The sequence below is a fragment of the Lacerta agilis genome, chromosome Z (assembly GCF_009819535.1).
Source record: "Lacerta agilis isolate rLacAgi1 chromosome Z, rLacAgi1.pri, whole genome shotgun sequence".
In the NCBI taxonomy this organism is placed as follows: Eukaryota; Metazoa; Chordata; class Lepidosauria; order Squamata; family Lacertidae; genus Lacerta; species Lacerta agilis.
In genome coordinates, this window is record NC_046331.1 from 14,403,713 (window position 1) to 14,423,414 (window position 19,702).

General features: G+C 43.8%; 1 protein-coding gene across 20 annotated transcripts in view; it reads left to right on the forward strand.

The window, feature by feature from the left end:
• FNBP1 (formin binding protein 1) overlaps positions 1-19,702 on the forward strand; it is a 113,684-nt gene that overhangs the window by 33,300 nt on the left and 60,682 nt on the right. For all 20 annotated transcript variants that reach the window (XM_033138315.1, XM_033138324.1, XM_033138314.1 and 17 more), the window contains exons 2-4: positions 9,456-9,571; positions 18,576-18,632; positions 19,198-19,345. In XM_033138315.1, the coding sequence (XP_032994206.1) occupies positions 9,456-9,571; positions 18,576-18,632; positions 19,198-19,345 (321 nt within the window). The remainder of the gene's footprint in view (positions 1-9,455; positions 9,572-18,575; positions 18,633-19,197; positions 19,346-19,702) is intronic.

A 19,702-nucleotide genomic window follows, 5' to 3' on the forward strand; every position in this document is an offset into this window, starting at 1 on the left:
CTCTCATTAACTGAGAACTGCCGACTTAATTAACAGAAACGGTTTGTGAAGGAGGAAAAGGTCTTATGACATTAGAGGCAGCTGAGTGGGACAGGAAGCTTTTTTAGGCTCCTGGATATTCCTGAAAAATACTCCTCCACCCCCCCTACCCCCCCCCCTTAACACAGATTTTCTGGATGCTGCTTTTACAGTACAAAACCTGCAACCGTTTTCGGCCACAAGTTGAAAGGAAGAGAGAGAGGTGCAAAGTTGGGGGAGGGCCCTCCTTCCACACCATAGCGGCTGTGACCAGGTGTTTCTGCTCAGCCTGCTCTCCAGATGTTTACCATTGATGGACAACTTGCCCATTAAGCACAAGGAAGAACATTCTGGCAGCAAGAGCTTTTTGACAGTAGAATGGGCAGCCTCAGAAGGTGCTGGGCTCTGTTGGAGGTTGGATTCTGTAGTATCCTCAGGGCCCCTTGACAACCCCCTTCTTGGAGTCCTTTGTCTTTAAAATTTGGACCAGACGTCTCTTGAAAAAGGAGACAGCCTTCCCTAAAGGGCACATGGCCACCTTGGATTAGGATGTCATGTGTATCTGAAGAAGTGTGCATGCACACGAAAGCTCATACCAAGAACAAACTTAGTTGGTCTCTAAGGTGCTACTGGAAGGAATTTTTTATTTTATTTTGTTTTGACTATGGCAGACCAACACGGCTACCTACCTGTAACAGAAAATCATCACAGGGAGTGGTGATGTTCCACCTCAGCTGTGGGAATCCCAAGTGGGGAGAGGGGTGTTGCTCTTGTTCAGGTCTTGTTTGAGGGCTTCCCTTTGGGGCATCTCTTTGGCCACTATGAGAACAGGAGGCTGGTCTAGATGGGCCTTTGGCCTGATCCAGCAAAAGTGGTCCATTTTGTCTCTTGTGGTGGGCAGCAGGTGGCGTTAGGAAGCCCCCGGGCAGGGTGTGAACACAACAGTCCTCCATCTGCGTTTGAAGCTGCTGCGAGACGCTCCTTCTGGACTTTGTCAGATGCAAGGCACAGTGGTCTCTGTGACCCGCAAAATGATTAATAAATACAATAAATCTGATAACTTTTTTAAGCTGCCACAAAACTCTCCTTTCTGTTTTCCCCCCACCCCCAGCCTTGCAAGGGAATAATAGGAGCAGCCCTCTGGAAGCAATTGATCCCTAGTAAGGTCACGGAGACACTTATTTCTGAGGGGGAAATTGCAGCACTGAATGCTTGTACCTACATAGACTCATAGAATGCTTGTAACTACATAGACTCATAGAATTGTAGAGTTGGAAGGGACCCGAGGGTCATCTAGTCCAACCCCCTGCAATACAGGAATTCTGCCCATTGCCACTCCTGGGTGGACTCAAACCACCAACCTTCTGGTTAACAGCTAGACGCACTGACCCATTGTGCCACATTGAGAGCAGGACTTTGTTTCTACTTTTCATCAGAACAAGTAAGAGGTTTTCTCTCAGCTATGCTCTCCCCTTCTAGATTCCTTGAAGGAAATAAGAGCGGAGCTTTTGCCACCTATCTCTGAATATCAAGGATGGAGGGCAATGGAATAGGGGAAGTGCGTGCTTGCTGCATGGCCTGTTCATCAGCTTCCTGGAGTCCTTTGGCTGTCCCCTGGCGGGAACAGACAACTGGGCAGAGATGAACTTCTTTTTTTTTGGAAGCGAATGGCTTGGTCTCAAGTGGAGTGCAGGTTGCAAGATTAACAGATTGCAGGGGGGGAGAGAGAGAAAATGCGGCTCCCTGATTTGAGGAACCACCAACCCACTTCACCAATGAAACAGCCTCTCAGTAGCTGTGAAGCGGATTCCAATTGGCAGAGTAACATGTGTGTCCCCCCTCCTTCCCTAGGAATGCCAGCACTGTTGCTATGGCAACATCTTGAAAACTGCCCTCTGTAGTTTAACCCCCTCCCGCCTTTCAAACTTGCTGGGCTGGGATTCACCCCCCCTCCCCGGTTTTCTTCGTTTTAACCTGCCAGGACTTTCTCTCTCTGAAAACAGCAGTGCTTCATGATGTGATTAAATGAAATTTAATGTAACACCAGAAACCATGGATGCCCAGGGAGGATGAACATTGGAAGATTCAGGGCAGATAAAAGGAAGGACTTACTTGTGTAGAGTTAAGCAATGGAATTTGCTCCTGCAAGAAGCAGGGATGCCCACCAACCTGGATGGCTTTAGAAGAGGGTTGCATGAATTCAAGGAGGAGGAGATGGCTGTCAAAGGCTATTTAGTGGCAGCTTCATCACTGCTCATTCCTCCTGCCTCCCTGCTAGCGGCAGCAGGAGCATTAGGCGGGTGTCGGTGCTCCCCAGGTGTGGGGCTGATTCTAAGGCTGGGCAATGTATCTTGGCTGTTTCTCCCCACCTTATTTCTTCCTTTCTCCTTATTTCAGACATCGTGATGTACTGCTATATCACCGTGTTTAGCTGGTTGAAATATTGATATTGTCCAGCCCTAGTTGCAGGCTCTTCTCCCTTGGAGGTTTTAAAGCAGAGGTTGGATGGATATCCATGTGATGTATGATTTAGTTGTGTTTCTTGCATTGCAGGGGGTTGGAATAGATTACCCCTGGGGTCCCTTCCATATATATATATATATATATATATATATATATATATATATATATATAATTTTTTATTATTTTATACTAAATTACTACAAAAAATACATCTGAAGAATGTATCTGAAGAAGTGTGCATGCACATGAAAGCTCATACCAAGAACAAACTCAGTTGGTCTCTAAGGTGCTACTGGAAAGAATTTTCTATTTTGTTACAAAAAATACAATATACATTCACATTCATTTTTCAGTTTTGGCTATCATAGCCGTGACTTCCCTCAGACCTTCCACATGGCATTCAGAATTATATCTTAATATTATAAGTATTATACTTCTTTAATCTACCATTGCTTACATTATCATAAATCTCTTACTCACTCTATCTACCATAATTACAATAATATTTTTACACATTCACTACAAAGCTTCTTGAAGTCCTACTAGCGTTTTCAACTGCGAATTATTTGTCAAATAGTTCGTAAACTTTAACCAGTCTTTGATGAATTTCTGGTCCCGCTGTTCCCGGATTCTTCCCGTCATTTTGTCCAGTTCTGCATATTCCATTAATTTCAATGTCCAATCTTCTTTTGTCGGTATTTCTTCTTGTTTCCACCTTTGTGCTAGCAAAATCCTAGCTGCAGTCACTGTGTATTGGAAAAGTTTAACATCCTGTTTTTTAATGTCTGTACCTGTAATACCTAGTAAAAAGGCTTCAGGTTTTTTAGCAAAATTATATTTCAACATTTTTCTCAATTCATAATATATCATGTCCCAGTATGCCCTCACCTTCTTACACTCCCACCACATATGATAAAAGGTACCAACACTTTCCTTACATTTCCAACACTTATTCCAACAGCATCTTGTACATCTTAGCAAGTACTTTAAAGTCACTATTTAATATTTCAATTTCAGATTTTGATTTAGTCTCGCTAAAACCTGTCTTCTTCATGTCGCACTTAAACATCTCGTTAATTTGGTGATACTGCAACCAATTGTTTACATATTCTTTCACCCCTTCCAACTCTACCATTCTGTAATTCTAACCTGGACCGCGTTAGAAGAGGATTAAACACAATTCATGGAGGAGCAGACTATAGATGGCTATGGTAGCTCTGCTACCAGTTGGAGACAGCAATTCTTCTGAAGACCAGTTGGGGAGAGTGCTCTTGTGCTTGAATACCTGTTGCGGGCTTCCAATAATCATGTGGTTGGCCGCTCTGAGAACTAGCCGGTGGACTAGATGGGCTCCCTTTAGCTTGATCCAGCAGGCTCTTGTTCTGTTCTTATGCTTGGTCAAGAAATTGACCCTTTGAAGTGTAGCAACGTGGCCACCTCTCCCGTTATGCAAGACAGGGTTTCACTGTACGCCGGAGAGAGATCTCTTGCCTGCAGTGACACCACTTGCTCTGAAATGTTCTTGTTCGGAAACTCATCCTCTTTGCAAGTGTTAAGTTTATGCAAGATTCATGCACTGGTTTTCTCAGTAGGCCTTATTTATTTTCTGTGAATCGGAGGAAGTGGTTTATTTCAAAAGGAACTGCTTTTCAGATGGCTTTAAGAACAAGAAATACTCAAGATCTGGACTTGCTCCTCTCCTCTTGAGCAATCCAGCATGCAACTCCATCTTTTGGCAGCAGCTTTATAGTCTAGTGAAAAACAGTGTCGTATCAGACATTCAGAATCAACTCTCTCCCTTGATTAAGCATTGTAATATGTTAGGATGGTTTGCTGTTCAGATCACCCTAGGTCAGAAGTGAGGAGCCTCTGGCCCTCCAGATGTTGCTGTACTACAACTCCCATCGTCACTGACCATTGACTACATCTCCCAGCATCCTTGGCTATTGGTCTGAGGCTGGTGGGAGCTGGAATCCAGCAAAATATGGAAGAACAGGTTCCCACAACCCTCGTCTAGAACAAAGACTTAGATAACATGCTCAATATGCAGTAACTAACCAATAATACTTGTTTTGTTTTTAGGCAGGGCTATGCCAAATGTTCTCCAGTTTCAATTTTAGAGTTGGAAATAAAATATTTCAGCAGGTTATAATTTCCCCCTCAAAAAGAGGTTGCACAGATGTTTAACTTCCTTTGATCCCAGATGTTATATTACCCTCCCACTTTGGTATAATTCTTTCCTAACTCTCCCACTGCATTCCACCCAGCAAAGCTGCTGCTTTCTCCTCCCTAGATCAGTCACATAGGTGATCCTAGCCAATTCAGGATCCCAAGTGCTCTGTTGCAAGAAGGAGCAGAGGCAGGAACCATGGTTGCAGACCTCCTGTATTCATGTAAGAAGTTCATCTATTTGCAGGATTTATTTGAAGGATTTTGCAAACTAAACTTCCTTCTACTGCAGAGAAAATATATGGGGTCATTAAGAGAGTCAAGTTGGCTTCCAGATGGTTCTATGAACTCGAATAAAGAGATTCTCTTTTTTTCCCCCAGGGAATATTTCCTAACTTTTGAAGGATGAAGCATATTGTTTTTATGTGCACTTTGAAATTTGTGTCACACCACCAAACCTGGATGGGTTTTGAAAAGCAAATGAAGGCAAATTCATGGAGGATAAGGCAGCCACGAACCTTCTGCTGCCAGCCCCATGTTCCAAAAGTCACACACACACACACACCCCAAAAAAAGTGAGAAGAGGGAAATGTTGTTGGTTAGTATAGCTGACATTGTTTGTAAAATGTTTCCAGTGGTTTTCTCCCAGCCTGGACCTGTCTGAATGTTGCATGTGGGTTTCAGTTTCACTTCCCTGGGAAGGTTAATGTCAGAGCACCGTGGAAACATTGAAAGAGATTGCACCAAGCCTTACTGCGGAATCATTTCCCCAAATGGCCTAGGGGCTACTGATACTGAATGTTAAAAGGGGGATCTCAGCCACCACACTGGAGAAACTGAAAGAGGCTTTGCATGCAAAAGATCCATCAGCCTTAGGCATTTACAGGTAAAAGGATCTGGTAGCACCAAGGCTGGAAACTCAAGGCCTAAGGATCAGGTGTGGCCTTCTGGGAATGCCCCATTGCAACTTCCTTGAGTGTTTTTGCCTTACTGGGGTGTCTCTTGCTTGCCTAGATGAAAGGTAGAGAGCAGGGTATGTGCAGAAACTGGCCTACTGTACAATGATAAAATGTGCATTCATTCATTCATTATAAATTGTTGTTGTTGTTGTTCAGTCGTTCAGTCGTGTCCGACTCTTCGTGACCCCATGGACCAGAGCACGCCAGGCACGACTATCCTTCACTGCCTCTCGCAGTTTGGCCAAACTCATGTTAGTAGCTTCGAGAACACTGTCCAACCATCTCATCCTCTGTCGTCCCCTTCTCCTTGTGCCCTCCATCTTTCCCAACATCAGGGTCTTTTCTAGGGATTCTTCTCTTCTCATGAGGTGGCCAAAGTACTGGAGCCTCAACTTCAGGATCTGTCCTTCTAGTGAGTACTCAGGGCTGATTTCTTTGAGAATGGATAGGTTTGATCTTCTTGCAGTCCATGGGACTCTCAAGAGTCTCCTCCAGCACCATAATTCAAAAGCATCAATTCTACAGCGATCAGCCTTCTTTATGGTCCAGCTCTCACTTCCGTACATTACTACTGGGAAAACCATAGCTTTAACTATACGGACCTTTGTCGGCAAGGTGATGTCTTTGCTTTTTAAAAAGCAAAGACATCATTATAAATATTGAATATTATTTCGTCACATTTATATCCCGCTGGATTGCAAAAATAAAAATACCCACTTCAAAGCAGTTTACCAAAAAACATTAAAATTACCAGCAAGAAAAATTAACAGTAATCTAAAGCTTTCGAAAAGTTAAAATAACAATAGAATAAAACAGATAAAAACTCACAGCAGCTTTATAAACATCTGAGTAGACTTGTCTAAACACAAAACGTCTTAGCAAATGCTGAAAAGAGCAAAGTGAAGGCGTCTGTCAGATATCAATAGGCACAGAGTTTAAGGCGCTGCCAAAGTAAAATAGTGCTTTCTTACAAATGAAGAACGGAGATTTGTTGCCACACCGACTTTCACCTCTGGTCCCACCCACCACTGGGTAACCAGCAATGGGAAAAACCAGGATAATTGCTGCCGGTCAGAGCAGCCGGTATTAGTGTAGATGAGCAGAATATTTTGAGTTGTAGGGCAGTTTCCTATGTATCTTTTCTCAAAAAGGTGTGTATATTAGGCAAAACAGTGTACTGTACAAGCCTTAGATGGGTTTAGAATGGAGGATGCTTGATTGAAAGGCGAGTAGTATTTTGAGACTTTGGTAAATAATGCCTGAAATCTAAGTGCAGTCTCTGAAGAAGTGGGGGGTTTGAAAAGAGGGCAGCTGAGATCACTTGTTTAGGCTGAAGAGTTTTCTGTGTGTGAGATCATGCAAGAGGTCTCTCTGAATTTTTTTCTTTCCATAAGGAAGCATGATGGTTCACAGGAAGTGCTGCACAGGAAAAGGTGGTGTCACTTGTGCTTTGGAAGCAATGCAGCTACATATTTAGAAAGGTTTCAGAGGCAGGATACCCTCAGAGTAATTGTTATCCATGCCACTATGCATCTCCTTTATATTGCACTTGTGGCATCAAAGCTGATTGGCTGCAATGATATGGAATGTTCAGCAAATGCTACCAGAATGTTTGCAGTGCAGCTTCTGCAAGGGGAGAGGCAGTTGGCACTTTGGCTGGGATTAAAATCTGGGACAGGAGTTATGGTTTATTTTTTGCCTCCTGGGAACAGCTTTAGTACTAGTGAGAAATTCTAGGAGGTAGGGAAGCCATGGGGCAAGGAGCCTGGCGAAGAAGAAACTTAAGAGTGTGGAGTAGGCAGCAGACTGATATTTCTCAGTGAGGTGATGTATTTGTGTCTATGCTATGTTACTCCAGATGGGGCTCACATGTCTGAACGTTCCTCCATTAAAACACACACAGACAAATCCCTGTGCATAGAAAATATGAGAGAGAAGTCCAGGCCCAAAATTCGTTTTGCTGGCAGGCTAACTTTCTATGTGCAGGGATTTTTATGTTTAGATTGAAAGAGCATTCAGTCATGAAAAACTCCAACCACATGTTGAAGTGGTTGTGAACCAGGATGACAACAGTTTCCAGGGGCTTGGAGCTCATCTTCCTAGACACAATATGGTGCATCGTATGAACATAAGAAGACCCTGCTGGATCTGGCCAAAGGAGGCCCATGTAGTGCAGCATGCTGTTCTCGCAGTGGCCAGCTAGATATACCATGGGAAGCCAAAAGCGGGACTCAAGCACTAGAGCCCCCTCTCTTCCTGTGGTTTCTGGCAAATGCTACTCAGAAGCATGGCTGCCTCTGCTTGTGGATCCAGAGCATAGCCATTTTGGCTAGGAGCCATTGATAGCCATATCCTCCACAAATTTGTCAAGTCCTCTTTTGAAGCCATCTACATTGGTGGCCATTAATGCCTCCTGCAGGAGCGAGTTCCATAGTTTATGAACTCTGTGAATAAAATTTTCCCCCTTCATCTGTCCTCAGTCTTAAAACAAGAGTTCTGGTGTCAGGAGAGAGGGAGGAAAACTTTTATCTACTTTCCCAATGCCTTACATCATTTTATGTACCCTATGCCAAAGGATAAATGGACATAAATCTGATATCAGGAATCACAAGACAGAGAAACCAGTAGGAGAACACTTCAATCTCCCAGGACATTCCATACAAGATCTAAAAGTAGCTGTCTTATTAAGAAGGAATTTCAGAAATAGACTGGAAAGATAAGTTGCTGAATTGCAACTAATCACCAAACTTAAAACCATGGAGAAACCTGGTCTGAACAAAGACATTGGATTCTTATCTCATTATACATGACAAAGCTATCTTTAGCCATCTCACCCCTTGCCTTTCCCTGTAAGACCAAATTGCAGTCGTTAACAGGTTTTTCACACCTAACAGCTGATGACCCATTCCCACCACCCTTCTGAGTAATACCCCTCCCCACTCCCTCACTACCGGTATATTTAAGGGTCTGCTGACTTCCGTTTCAGTGTATCTGAAGAAGTGTGCATGCACACAGAAGCTCATACCAAGAACAAACTCAGTTGGTCTCTAAGGTGCTACTAGAAGGAATTTATTTATTTTATTTTGTTTTATCATTTTATGAGCTCATATCATGCTGCCCTGTACTCACCTTTCACTAAACCTTAAAGTCCCAAACACTGCAATCTTTTCTCATGGGAGACTCATTCCAGCCATCAGTTTTGTGACTTCTAGTGCATCCCTCCCCCTCCTGCCGGCCACAAAGACCGGGGGTGGGGGGAGGAGAATTTGTGGGTGACCATGAGGTCTGCTCTCCCCCACCTGATCTGCTCTTCCTCTCAGTTTGAGAAACATTATAAGAAGCATCCGCCTTGCAGATTCTTCTGAAAGCAGGGAGAGGCTGTGAGTCACAACATCTACCTTCTCGCATAGAGATATATCTTCATCAGTTACAGGACATGGTTACTCACGAGATTCCCTGAGAAAGAGGGAAGTCAGGGAGAGAAATTGCTGAAACAGTTTGCTAGGACAGCTCATGCTCATGGCTATTGGCATTGTACCAAAGCCAGCGACTGCACTGCAATCCTAAAAGCACTTACTCAACAGTAAAGCTGTGATCCTGTATACGGGCTCACCTGGAAGCAAGCTGCATTGAGCTCAACCGAACGTCCTTCTGTGCTAGGCATGTACAGAATCGTTCTCGTAAGTCAAACAGTGGGGCTGGCTTCTGAGATGGGACTGGGCCCCAGATAGAGTGTTTATTGGTGATTTTCTTTTTAAATGACTGAAAATAAAAATGTCAATTGTGATTTGCACCAAGGCTCATAATGAATCCAATTTTCTTTTCTTTTCCTTTTTTGCTCTGCAGGATCAATTTGACAACCTTGAAAAACACACTCAGTGGGGGATCGACGTTCTGGAAAAGTACATCAAATTTGTGAAAGAGAGGACGGAGATTGAGATCAACTATGCAAAGCAACTTAGGTGAGTCTGTTTGCCAATTTCGGAAGATTGTTTCATTTCTAGGTTTGGTCATAGGCTATCCTTTTAAAGATAGTTTTGGGTGGTAGCTATTTAGAACTTCAAAGCATTTGGTATTTCCTAGCTAAATTATACTCAGAGTAGACCCATTAGTCACATCCCCTAGTTTTTATGGGTTGTTACAAAAAAAAAGAAACCTTAAGGATCCTGCAAACCTGCTGGTTGCATTCCTCTTACTCAGGGATCAGCAAACTTTTTCTGCAGGGGGCCGGTCCACTGTCCCTCAGACCTTGTGGGGGGGCAGACTATATTTTGTGGGGGGAGTGGGAATGAACGAATTCCTATGCCCCACAAATAACCCAAAGATGCACACATTCTACTCACGTAAAAACACGTCCCGAATCTGGCCCCGGGGCCTTAGTTTGCCTACCCATGCTCTTGCTTGTGGTTAATTCTTCTTTTGGCACTCAGAGAATTAAATTTGCTAATACCATGTAAACAAGGATGGGGAATCTGTTGCCTCCTATCTTTCCTGGCTGATGGTCACGCTGGTTGAGGATAATGGGGAGTCCAACTGTAGTCCATGCATTGGTAACTTCAAGACTGGATTACTGCAGTGTGCTGTATGTGGGGCTGCCCATGGGCCCGGTTTGGAAGCTCCAGCCAGCTGGTGCAGAATGTGGAGGCCAAGCTGTTGATGGGGGCACCTCGCTGAAAGCATGCAACACCCTTGTTGAAGCATCTGCGCTGGCTGCCTATCCACCACCGAGCCAGGTTCAGGGTCTTTGTGATAATTTACGAAGCCTTTAACAACTTAAGTCCAGGGTACCGCTTGAACCCATTCCCCTCCGAGCATGATCAGTGAGATTATTGGGAAGAGCATCACTGGTTGTTTCCTGAGTTGGCGAGGCTAATTTGACAGAAATGAGCATCCAAGCCTTTAGTGCCATTGGCCCAGCCCTGTGGAACTATCTGCCCACTGAAGATTCAGCAGGCACTTTCTTTGCCAACCTTTTAAATGCCTGCTGATTTTTTTTTATATATATTCCGTCAGGCCACTGCAGGCAGCTAAGAGTACCAGTACATCTTTCCACAATAATTAGCTGATTTCTGGTTTTAACTTATTTTATATAGCTTTTATTACATGGATTTGTGTTTAATTGTAGTAAAATGCTCTGTGTGTTTGTGTGTGTGTTTATAAATGAACAGCAGTATATACCGGTAAATCTTTTTATAAATGAAACAAACAGATAAATGAGCAGAATACTGTGGGGCAAAGGGTCCTCATCCCATGGGTACGGGATGCCCTTTTGTGTGATCCAACAAAGTTATTCCTGTGCTACAGCCAATGCAGCCCTCTTGACCGCTGGTGACTGGTGTCCATTGAGACTTGGGCAGAAGGCAGCGAGCCCAAGCAGGAGCCACAGCCAACTCATTCCTGTTTTGTCCCTCCACCCTCCTTCCTGCTGAGCTGTACAATGGGCAACACTAAGAGGGGAAGGTAAATGAAGCTGACAGGCAGGGCCATGACCCGCTGGACTAGTTGTAAGTAAGAAAGGAAGGTGGGTGGGTGGAAGCTGGCTGAGGGCAGACAGGTTGGTGGGGCAGCCCTCTCTGTTTGTCTGAATGCATCAATTCCCACTGATCTCAGTCTCCTGTGTGCAGCAGCTATCCTCTCCAAGCAAGGCCTACTGTTATAAATCTTGTGGGGCTTTTTAAAAGCAGTTTCGGAACTCAAAAATTATTTTTGAGGGTAGGGTTTTTTTTGTAACTTTAATCTCATGGCTAATCTTTCTCACACGCCTCCTAATCTCCTCTGTTTGAGGCAAAGGAGAAAGTAACCAGTCTTTTCTGTTGAATGTGCCATAGCTCTCAACTTTCCCCTTTTTAAAAAAAGGGAAATTCCCTTATTCTGCATAGGATTCCTCGCAAGAAAAGGGAAAGGTTGACAGCTATGCGAGGTGCATCTGACTGAGGAAAGTCTTGCAGGCTCAGAGTTAGTGGACAGCAGTGTTGAAACTGCAACAAAAAAAAAGTTGCAGTATACTTTCACCTCTTAGAAAGAGCACCCCTCAGGGTTCTTTCCCGCTTAGGAAGGGACTGTGGTGCAGCGATGAAGCACATGCTTTGCACGCAGGAAGCCTGAGGTTCTGTTCCCAGCATGTCCAAAAAGTTAGGTCTGGATGAAGCCCCCCCCCCCCCCCGCGCAGTCTGAAGTCCTGCAGAACCACTGCAGTCAATGATACTGAGGTAGATGGACCCAGTGGTCAGATTCAAATGATTTAGCTTAATTCAGACCCATGAGGTCTAGAATCTTAACTTTATTTCTAGGGGGGAAAGGACTGTTGCTCTGTAGCAGAGCATATGCTGTGCATACAAGAAGGCTCCACGTTCAATCCCTGGCCTCTCCACAAAGGGCTGGGAATGTGCTATTAATATTACCGTATTACCATTGCATTTTACTACCACTACTGCTACTAATAATAATAATATTAATAATATATTTATACCCGGTCTGTTGAGGCCTATAACAGAGATAAAACTGGAGAGAAATTCAGGAGGCGGGGAGCCATCTTTAGACACAGCCGTCACCTTGCAGCTGAAATCTCTGCCGTTATATGTTTCATCGTTAGGCTCAGGTGGCTCTGTTCAGGGGGATGACCTTGCTGTTCTTCCAACTTTCGATGTCCCAATTTAGCAAGGAGCACCATAAAGCACAGCTTGGTCTCCTTGCTTGTTGGAAACAAGGTGAAAGCAAATGTCTTAGGTATTTATCAGACGAGATGAATTCCTGAAGGTTTAGAGCTGTGAGTGCCTAACAGTGATCACAGGTGGGGAGTGCCGGTAGAAAGGGGACTGAACGTGGAACCACTGAGAAAATAAGAGGATCAACAAGGTTTGCAGGAGTACATTTAAAAAATAATAATGAACATTTAAGGGGGCACCCTAAGCAACATGGAATGTTAACTTTTGGTAAGGCAGGATGGCTTTGAGTCTTTTAGAAGAAAACGTAGCTAGCTGGCCGGCTGAAACCCTGATCAGGAGCACTTCTGTTTAATAAGTGAGGATACGCTACAACATTTTCCTGCTCATTCTTGCCTCATGGCCCATAATAGTCATCCAGAACCTCCATTTTCAGCAGTTCTATACATCTGTCCAACAGGTACAGCAAAAAGAAACAGGAGAGGGGACTTCTGGTTTTGTTTGTTGGCTTTCCAGAGGCATACCGTATTTTTCGCTCCATAAGACGCACTTTTTTCCTCCTAAAAAGTAAGAGGAAATGTCTGTGCGTCTTATGGAGCGAATGCGTGGTCCCTGGAGCCGAATTGCCCAGAGGGGAAAGGCAGATCATGCTTTTTTTTTTTTTTACAAAGAGAGAAGGGGGTGTTGAAAGGAAGCCGCTGAACAGCTGATCAGCAAGCGATCGGGAGAGAGATAAGGGATGCTAGCAATAAAGGAGGCTGCCTGGGAAGGGGGAGGGAAAGACAGCCAACTTGCAAGGAATGTGTGGTCGATCGCTGGCTCCCTTTTTGCCCTTGCCCAGGCCTCCATTGTTGAATGTTCTGCAGAGGGAGGCTGTTTGTTTCCTCAGCGACATGTGACTGGCTGATTAGATTATCTGTCTGGAAACTGTAGAAACGGCCCCCTTTCCTTTCCTAAAGATGCTGCAGAACTGTGAGTTGAACCCCATAAAAAGGGAGGTTTTCCTCTTTGCAAAAGAAGCTGCACAACTTTGAGCTGATCCTCAAAAAAACAGGGCTTTCCCCCTTCCCTCCTCTAAAAACTAGGTGCATCTTATGTTCGGGTGCGTCTTATGGAGCAAAAATATGGTATATTGGAAGCAGGAGGCTGGATTAAGCTGGTCCTAGAATCATAGAGGTAGGAGGGACCCAAAGGGTCATGCAGTCCTACTCCCTGTAATGCAGAAATTGCAGGTTCTCTTCATCTCTCAGCATGTGGCCAATTTTGGGGGAAATGATCCTTTCCAGCTGAGGTGGACAAACCTGTAAATTTCAATTTCCTTCAGTATCTCACTCCCCCACCTCCCACCCCCACTCAATTTCAGTTCTGCATGTGTCTCCAGCAATTGCAAAAAATCCCTGTGAAGATTCCGCAGCGTCTTAGTGTACAAATTTCTCTTAATAAATACATTATTGTATGCACATCTTTGACCAATATTGCATATGATTGCTTAGGCAAGAGGCAGTGTTGTGTAGCGGTTACGATGTCAGACTAGGACCTGAGAAGGACCAGGTTTCAAATCCTCCACTCAGCCATGAAGCTCACTGGGTGTGACCAGTCATTGCCTTTCAGTCATGCCTACCTCACAGGGTTGTTTTTGAGGATTAAAAGAGAGAGGGCAGATAATCGTGTTTGCCACCTTGGGTTCCTTGGATATGGTTTACAAATACAATATAAATAAATAGTCAGTTTGGTGTAGTGGTTAGAGTGTCAGACTAGAACCAGGGAGGCCAGGGTTCAAATCCTCACTTGGCCATGAAGCTCACAGAGTGATCTTGGACCAGTCTCTGTCTCTCAGCCCTGCATGGTCCTTGTGGGGATTAAATGGGGGCAGGGGGGAGAGAACCATGCACATCACCTTGAGCTCCTTGGAGAAAAATATGATCTATAAGTGCAATAAATAGATAAAAATAATGGAATGTGTTTTTGCATGTCATTTCATGAGCGTATCCTTTTTAAGGCAAGCTCTTCCCTAATGTAAACATATTTTGTACACTTTCTTTGTCTGGAGAACCACACTACAAAATTCAGTGCAGGGCAGATTTTGAAGTATCATTGGCGTTTTGGTTCACAGGTCAGTTTGAGAAGCACAGATCAGGTAGCTTCTCATTAAAATGCAAAGGAAATAGGATTTCTCTCCCATTTCGTACCTTCAGCATGACAGTGGCCAGATAATAAACAGATAAAATGTGTTTCCGAGGCATCTTCTGGGCATCAGCAGGGAGACGTGTGCATTCTGGATTTGGGCACCCATCTCACTGGCATTCTCTCTGCGCTGCAGGAGAATTCTCAGGCATATCTGACTTCTCAGGCAGATCCGGAGTGATCTGGCGAGAATGAGGAGAGCCAGCCAAGCAGAGCATCGGCCATGCAGGCCTTGAAATCCCTGAAAGGGGGGGGGCAAGGCAGTGTTAGCTCACCATCTCAGATGCAGCTGCTCCAAACTCAGTTGTAGAGAGGGAGGGAGGCAGCGGCAGATTTCACCACGGACAAGATGCTGGTGAAGAAGGATGGGGTGGGGGTGGCATACATCTGCATGGAACAGGCAGAGATGGGGTAGGGAACATAAATGGGACCCACTTGACCCACACACCAAAAGAATAACAATTCTGCATTTGGGATTGCAGATTTCTGCAGCCTCTATAAATTTACGTGACTTCTGTTTTTGAGGATAACTAGGGATGGGGGATAAATTAGATTTGGCTTTCATTTAAAGGCGAACCTGCTTATAATTTGCACTTTCCAAAACAATACGTGACGTGAAATACAGCCATATCCTTGAAATTCACATAGGAATATAGGAAGCTGCCTTATACTAAGTCAGACAGTTGGTCCATCTAGCTCAGTATTGTCTACGCTGACTGGCAGTGCCTCTCCATGGTTTCAGACAGGTGTGTCTCCCATCCCTACATGGAGACTGGGCATTGAACATGGGCATCCTCCTGCATGCAAAGCAGAAGCTTGTACCATCGAGGTGTGGTACTTCTGCATCCAAACTAAAATGAGATTCCAGTCCTCGGGATTCTAAAGAAAGAGGTGATTTAAGTATTGAGACAGTGGTCGATCTAGCTATTTTCTGCACTGACTGGCAGTGACTCTTCAGAGTTTCAGGCAGCCCTACCTGGAGATGCCGTTGGGAATTGAACCTGGGACCTTTTTAACACATGGCTCTGACACTGAGCTGCAGCCCCACCCCCTTTGCACTTCTCCACATTCTGCAAGGTGGTTCTCCAGCCAAGCAATGTGTGCTAAGATGCATGTAAAGTGTGCATATAATTAGTGAAAGTAGCATATTGATGTGCATTATATTGGAAGAAATTGCTTTGACCTGTGGGGCAGAACCAGTTGAACACCCTTCCCAGTTCCTGGGAAAGTTACCCTTCCCTAAAGGGATTAATCATGTATTTGGTAGCAGGATCCAGTTTTATTATGTTTTTTATATGTGTTGGAAACTGCCCAGAGTGACTGGGGCAACCCAGCTGGATGGGTGGTGAATTCTTCTTCTTCTTCTTCTTCTTCTTCTTCTTCTTCTTCTTCTTCTTCTTCTTCCAAGGAAGTGTACATTAGGAAAAGTGGCATACAAATGTATTTATTAGGAGAAATTCATACTAAGATTCATGCGGATGAATTTTCACGAGACCTTCTTTGAAATAAGTACTGGTAAATAAATTAGAAACCAATGTGGAAATGTTGACTGGAACTAAACTAGAAAATTGGGAGCCTGAAATGGACAGAATATCTATAAGGATAACATTCTTCTTTTTATTATATTATAATCTTATTTGTTTGTTTGTTTGTTTGTTTGTTTGTTTGTTTCTCTGTTATTTGTTTTGCTAGACGGAGGAAAGGCAAAGAGTTATGTAGAACACTGAAAGCTGCACATTTTTTTCTTCTGTATCTTACATTTTACAGTATTCTAAATTGGCAAAATTTATACATCTGAAAAAGCAATTCAAAAGTTGCAAGTTAAAATCATGAGGCAGGTGGAATTACAAAATAACTGTCTTCCTCCTCTGATTTTGTACCTTAGTTTCAAATTCTTAAGTGGTGTACTTTTAGTTATATTTTGGTCTGTAGCGTTTTGCCCATCCACTCCTCCAAATGTTGGAAACAGAAGGAGGTTGAATTGGGTTTAATAAAAATAAAATAAAAATGCATCTGTGGAAATTAGTTGGATTTTTCCAGAATTCATTTACTGCAATTTTGCCACAAGTTAGAGAGTCCAGGGGGGAAAGGGGGGGTGTTTGAAACAAAATTCTCTCCAGTGGAAAAACCTGTGATTTTGTTTGGCTATCAGAAATCCTATTGCGAAAGGGGAAATAAAGAATACAAGAGATTTAGAAAGAAGGAAGCAATGCCAAAAAAAAAATTGGTATTGATTTGCTGCAGTTTGGGAATAAAACAGACTTGTGAAAGTAAAACACAACAATGCAACAATTTTTTTGTACTAAACTGCACAACAAATTCTCCTTTAGCCTCTGCTGTCATTCAAGTTCTCCTTTTAGAGTCTTGTGAAAAGAGAGCTTATTTATGAGCTATCCGGTCTGCATATTTATAAGGTTTGCATCAGTTTCTGGGAAAGTAGAGAGAGGTGGGAGAAAGCTCCTGTAACTTAGAAGGCGAATCTCAATGCTGAGATTTGGCTGCAAGTTTTAGCTTTTGTTGTTGCTTCTTGTGTGCTTTTGTATTCAGGGATTGGGGGGGGGGGGAGAAATTTGGGTGAATTTTCAATTTAATGCAAGCCTACAGACTTCCTGCATTGATTTGCAAACTGAAACACTGTAATCTTTCAAAATGCACCTTTCTCTTGAGTTTTTCAATGTTGTTCTCCAACAAAAAAGTGTACAAAAATGTGTATTTTAGTGGTAGCATAATAACATTCAAAATGCATTAAAATGGGGAAAATGTGTGTGCAAAAATAAAAGATGCATATACATTAGGAGAAACGTGTACTAATGGTGTGGAAAGGTTGCAAAGAAGTTTTAAACTGGAAAAATGAGAAACAGAGAGTAAACAAAATTTATTTTCTTTATATCCAAGGAGCTCAAGGTGATATAAAGATTCTCTCCCTCCTCCTTTGATACCCCCAACAACCCTGTGAGGTAGGTTAGGCTGAGAGACAGCAACTTGACCCAAAATCACCTAGTGAGCTTCATGACGGAGTAGGAGCTAGAACCTGGGTCTTCCAGGTCCTACCAACACTCTAACCACACCACCACATGCTGACAGGTTTGCCCATCCTTGCAAATTGTGCCATGACTGCGTTTGCATTCACGCAGCAGTTTATTCCATACCCCCAACATTTCCCTGTTAATTTCCGCATTACAGTCGTACCTCGGAAGTCGAACGGAATCCGATCTGGAAGTCCATTTGACTTCCAAAACGTTTGGAAACCAAGGCACAGCTTCCAATTGGTTCCCGATTGCGCAGGTACACCGGAAACAATAGCGGAAGCCATGCTTTCCAAAAAAAGTTCGAAAACCGGAACACTCGCTTCCGGTTTTTGATCGTTCGGGAGCCGGAATGTTTGACTCCCAAGGCGTTTGGGAGTCGAGGTATGACTGTATATCTGGGCTTTCCCACAATGTAAACTCTGCCTCCAGAAATCTAGTGGAATACAGTGGAATTTGGTGATCATTTCCATGTTAATTTCGGGGTGCGCGTGTGTATCTGTTTGCTGTCCCCTTAACCCAGAAAATTGCAGGAGTCAACAGCAATACTGCTCTTTCCTGCCCTTTTTGTGTGGGGGGAGGCAGAATCATGGGGGGACAGAAGCTGGCATCTGCAGGAAGGGCGGGGGAGCAGTGGTGTTCTTCAGTGACGTCTGTTGCTGTGTCACGCTACGCCCACCAGTGTGTAAATGAAATTTAGTGTGATGTGCCACCATTCTGTAATGAAACAGGTACTGCAGAGTGAAAGGAACATTAGAAAAGACAGAAAATGGGATAATCAGGAAAATTAATGCAATATTTGCTACATCTGAATGCACCCTATATAGAGTGCCCTCAGAATAGTTGAACGGCAGCAGAGTAAACCCGATAAAAGAACTGAAGGTTTTTTGCCTCCTCACAAAATATTTATAATACTTAAGTTAGACTCACTCAGAGTAGACCTATTGGAATTGATTGGCATGACAGACTTAAGCACGTTAATTTCAGTGGCATAAAATAGAGCTTCATTGGGTACAGCTGGTGGGTAGAAAATTCACTGGCAATCACAAATTTCATTTTTATTTATTTTGCTTCTTTTTTAATTATTATTTTAGGAATCTTTCAAAGAAATACCAACCCAAAAAGAACTCCAAAGAAGAAGATGAGTACAAGTAAGTTTCCAACAAACCTGTGCATGTTCAGCCGCTTTCTAGGGAGAAGCTGGTGATAGATAAATCAGTATTTAATTGCATTAATTTGCCCACCCACTTTCTGTTATGGCCCTGCCCAACCTTGGCATGCAGCCCCCAGAATGTTGCCCAGATGTGCAATGTGGCCCTTGGGCTGAAAAAAGGTTCTATCTAAATTCCGTCTTATGATGCTGAGTCACTCCATTGGCCCGCTCTTCCCCAACGGTACCTCAGTTGACCATATCCCAAGTTCTCAAAGACATGTCTTTCCTTCTCCAGCTCTGGGAAATGTGCCAGTTACTGAATCTGGGACCTTCTGTCTGCAGAGTTCAATGTTCTGCCTACTGAACTGTAGATTCCCCACAACCCAACCCCATTTATAAATATCCTTTACGGTCCACACCAGCCGTTGTCTTTGCGGAGAACTCTGGAGAACTTGATTACCTCCAAGGGATAAAGGGCAATGTGTCTTTTAAATTTAATTTTTTTTTCTCCTCCTCTCCTTTTAAATGAGTGGTTCACCTTGCGTTGTTTTGGTTTTTTTTAGGTATTCTTCCTGCCAGGCCTTCTTAGCCACTTTGAATGAGATGAACGACTACGCAGGACAGCATGAGGTCGTTTCAGAGAACATGACCTCCCAGATCACTGCCGAATTGGCCCGCTACGTCCAGGAGTTGAAACAGGAGAGGAAAATGGTAGATTCAGTTTTCTTCAAATCTCTACCCCAATCCCCTCAATTTGTTTGCAGTTCCTTGCTTCCTGATATATGTTCTTAAGAGCAGGTGCAGGGAACCAGTGGCCCCCTGGATGCCACTGAACTACAGCTACAGTCGTCCGTGACCATTGCCCATGCTTGTTGGAGATAATGGGAGTCCCAGCAGCTGCCCATAGGGCCAAAACAGATCCCTGTCCCTGAGTCAGAATGGTAACCCTTCCTGTTATGAAGGCCTAGGCGGGCAGGTAACAAGTAAACCCTGTACCCTCACTTGATGTAAGGCCCCTGGTTGAAGCCAGGCCTGGTTTTCTGTGGCCCTCCAGAAGCTGGGTTTCTT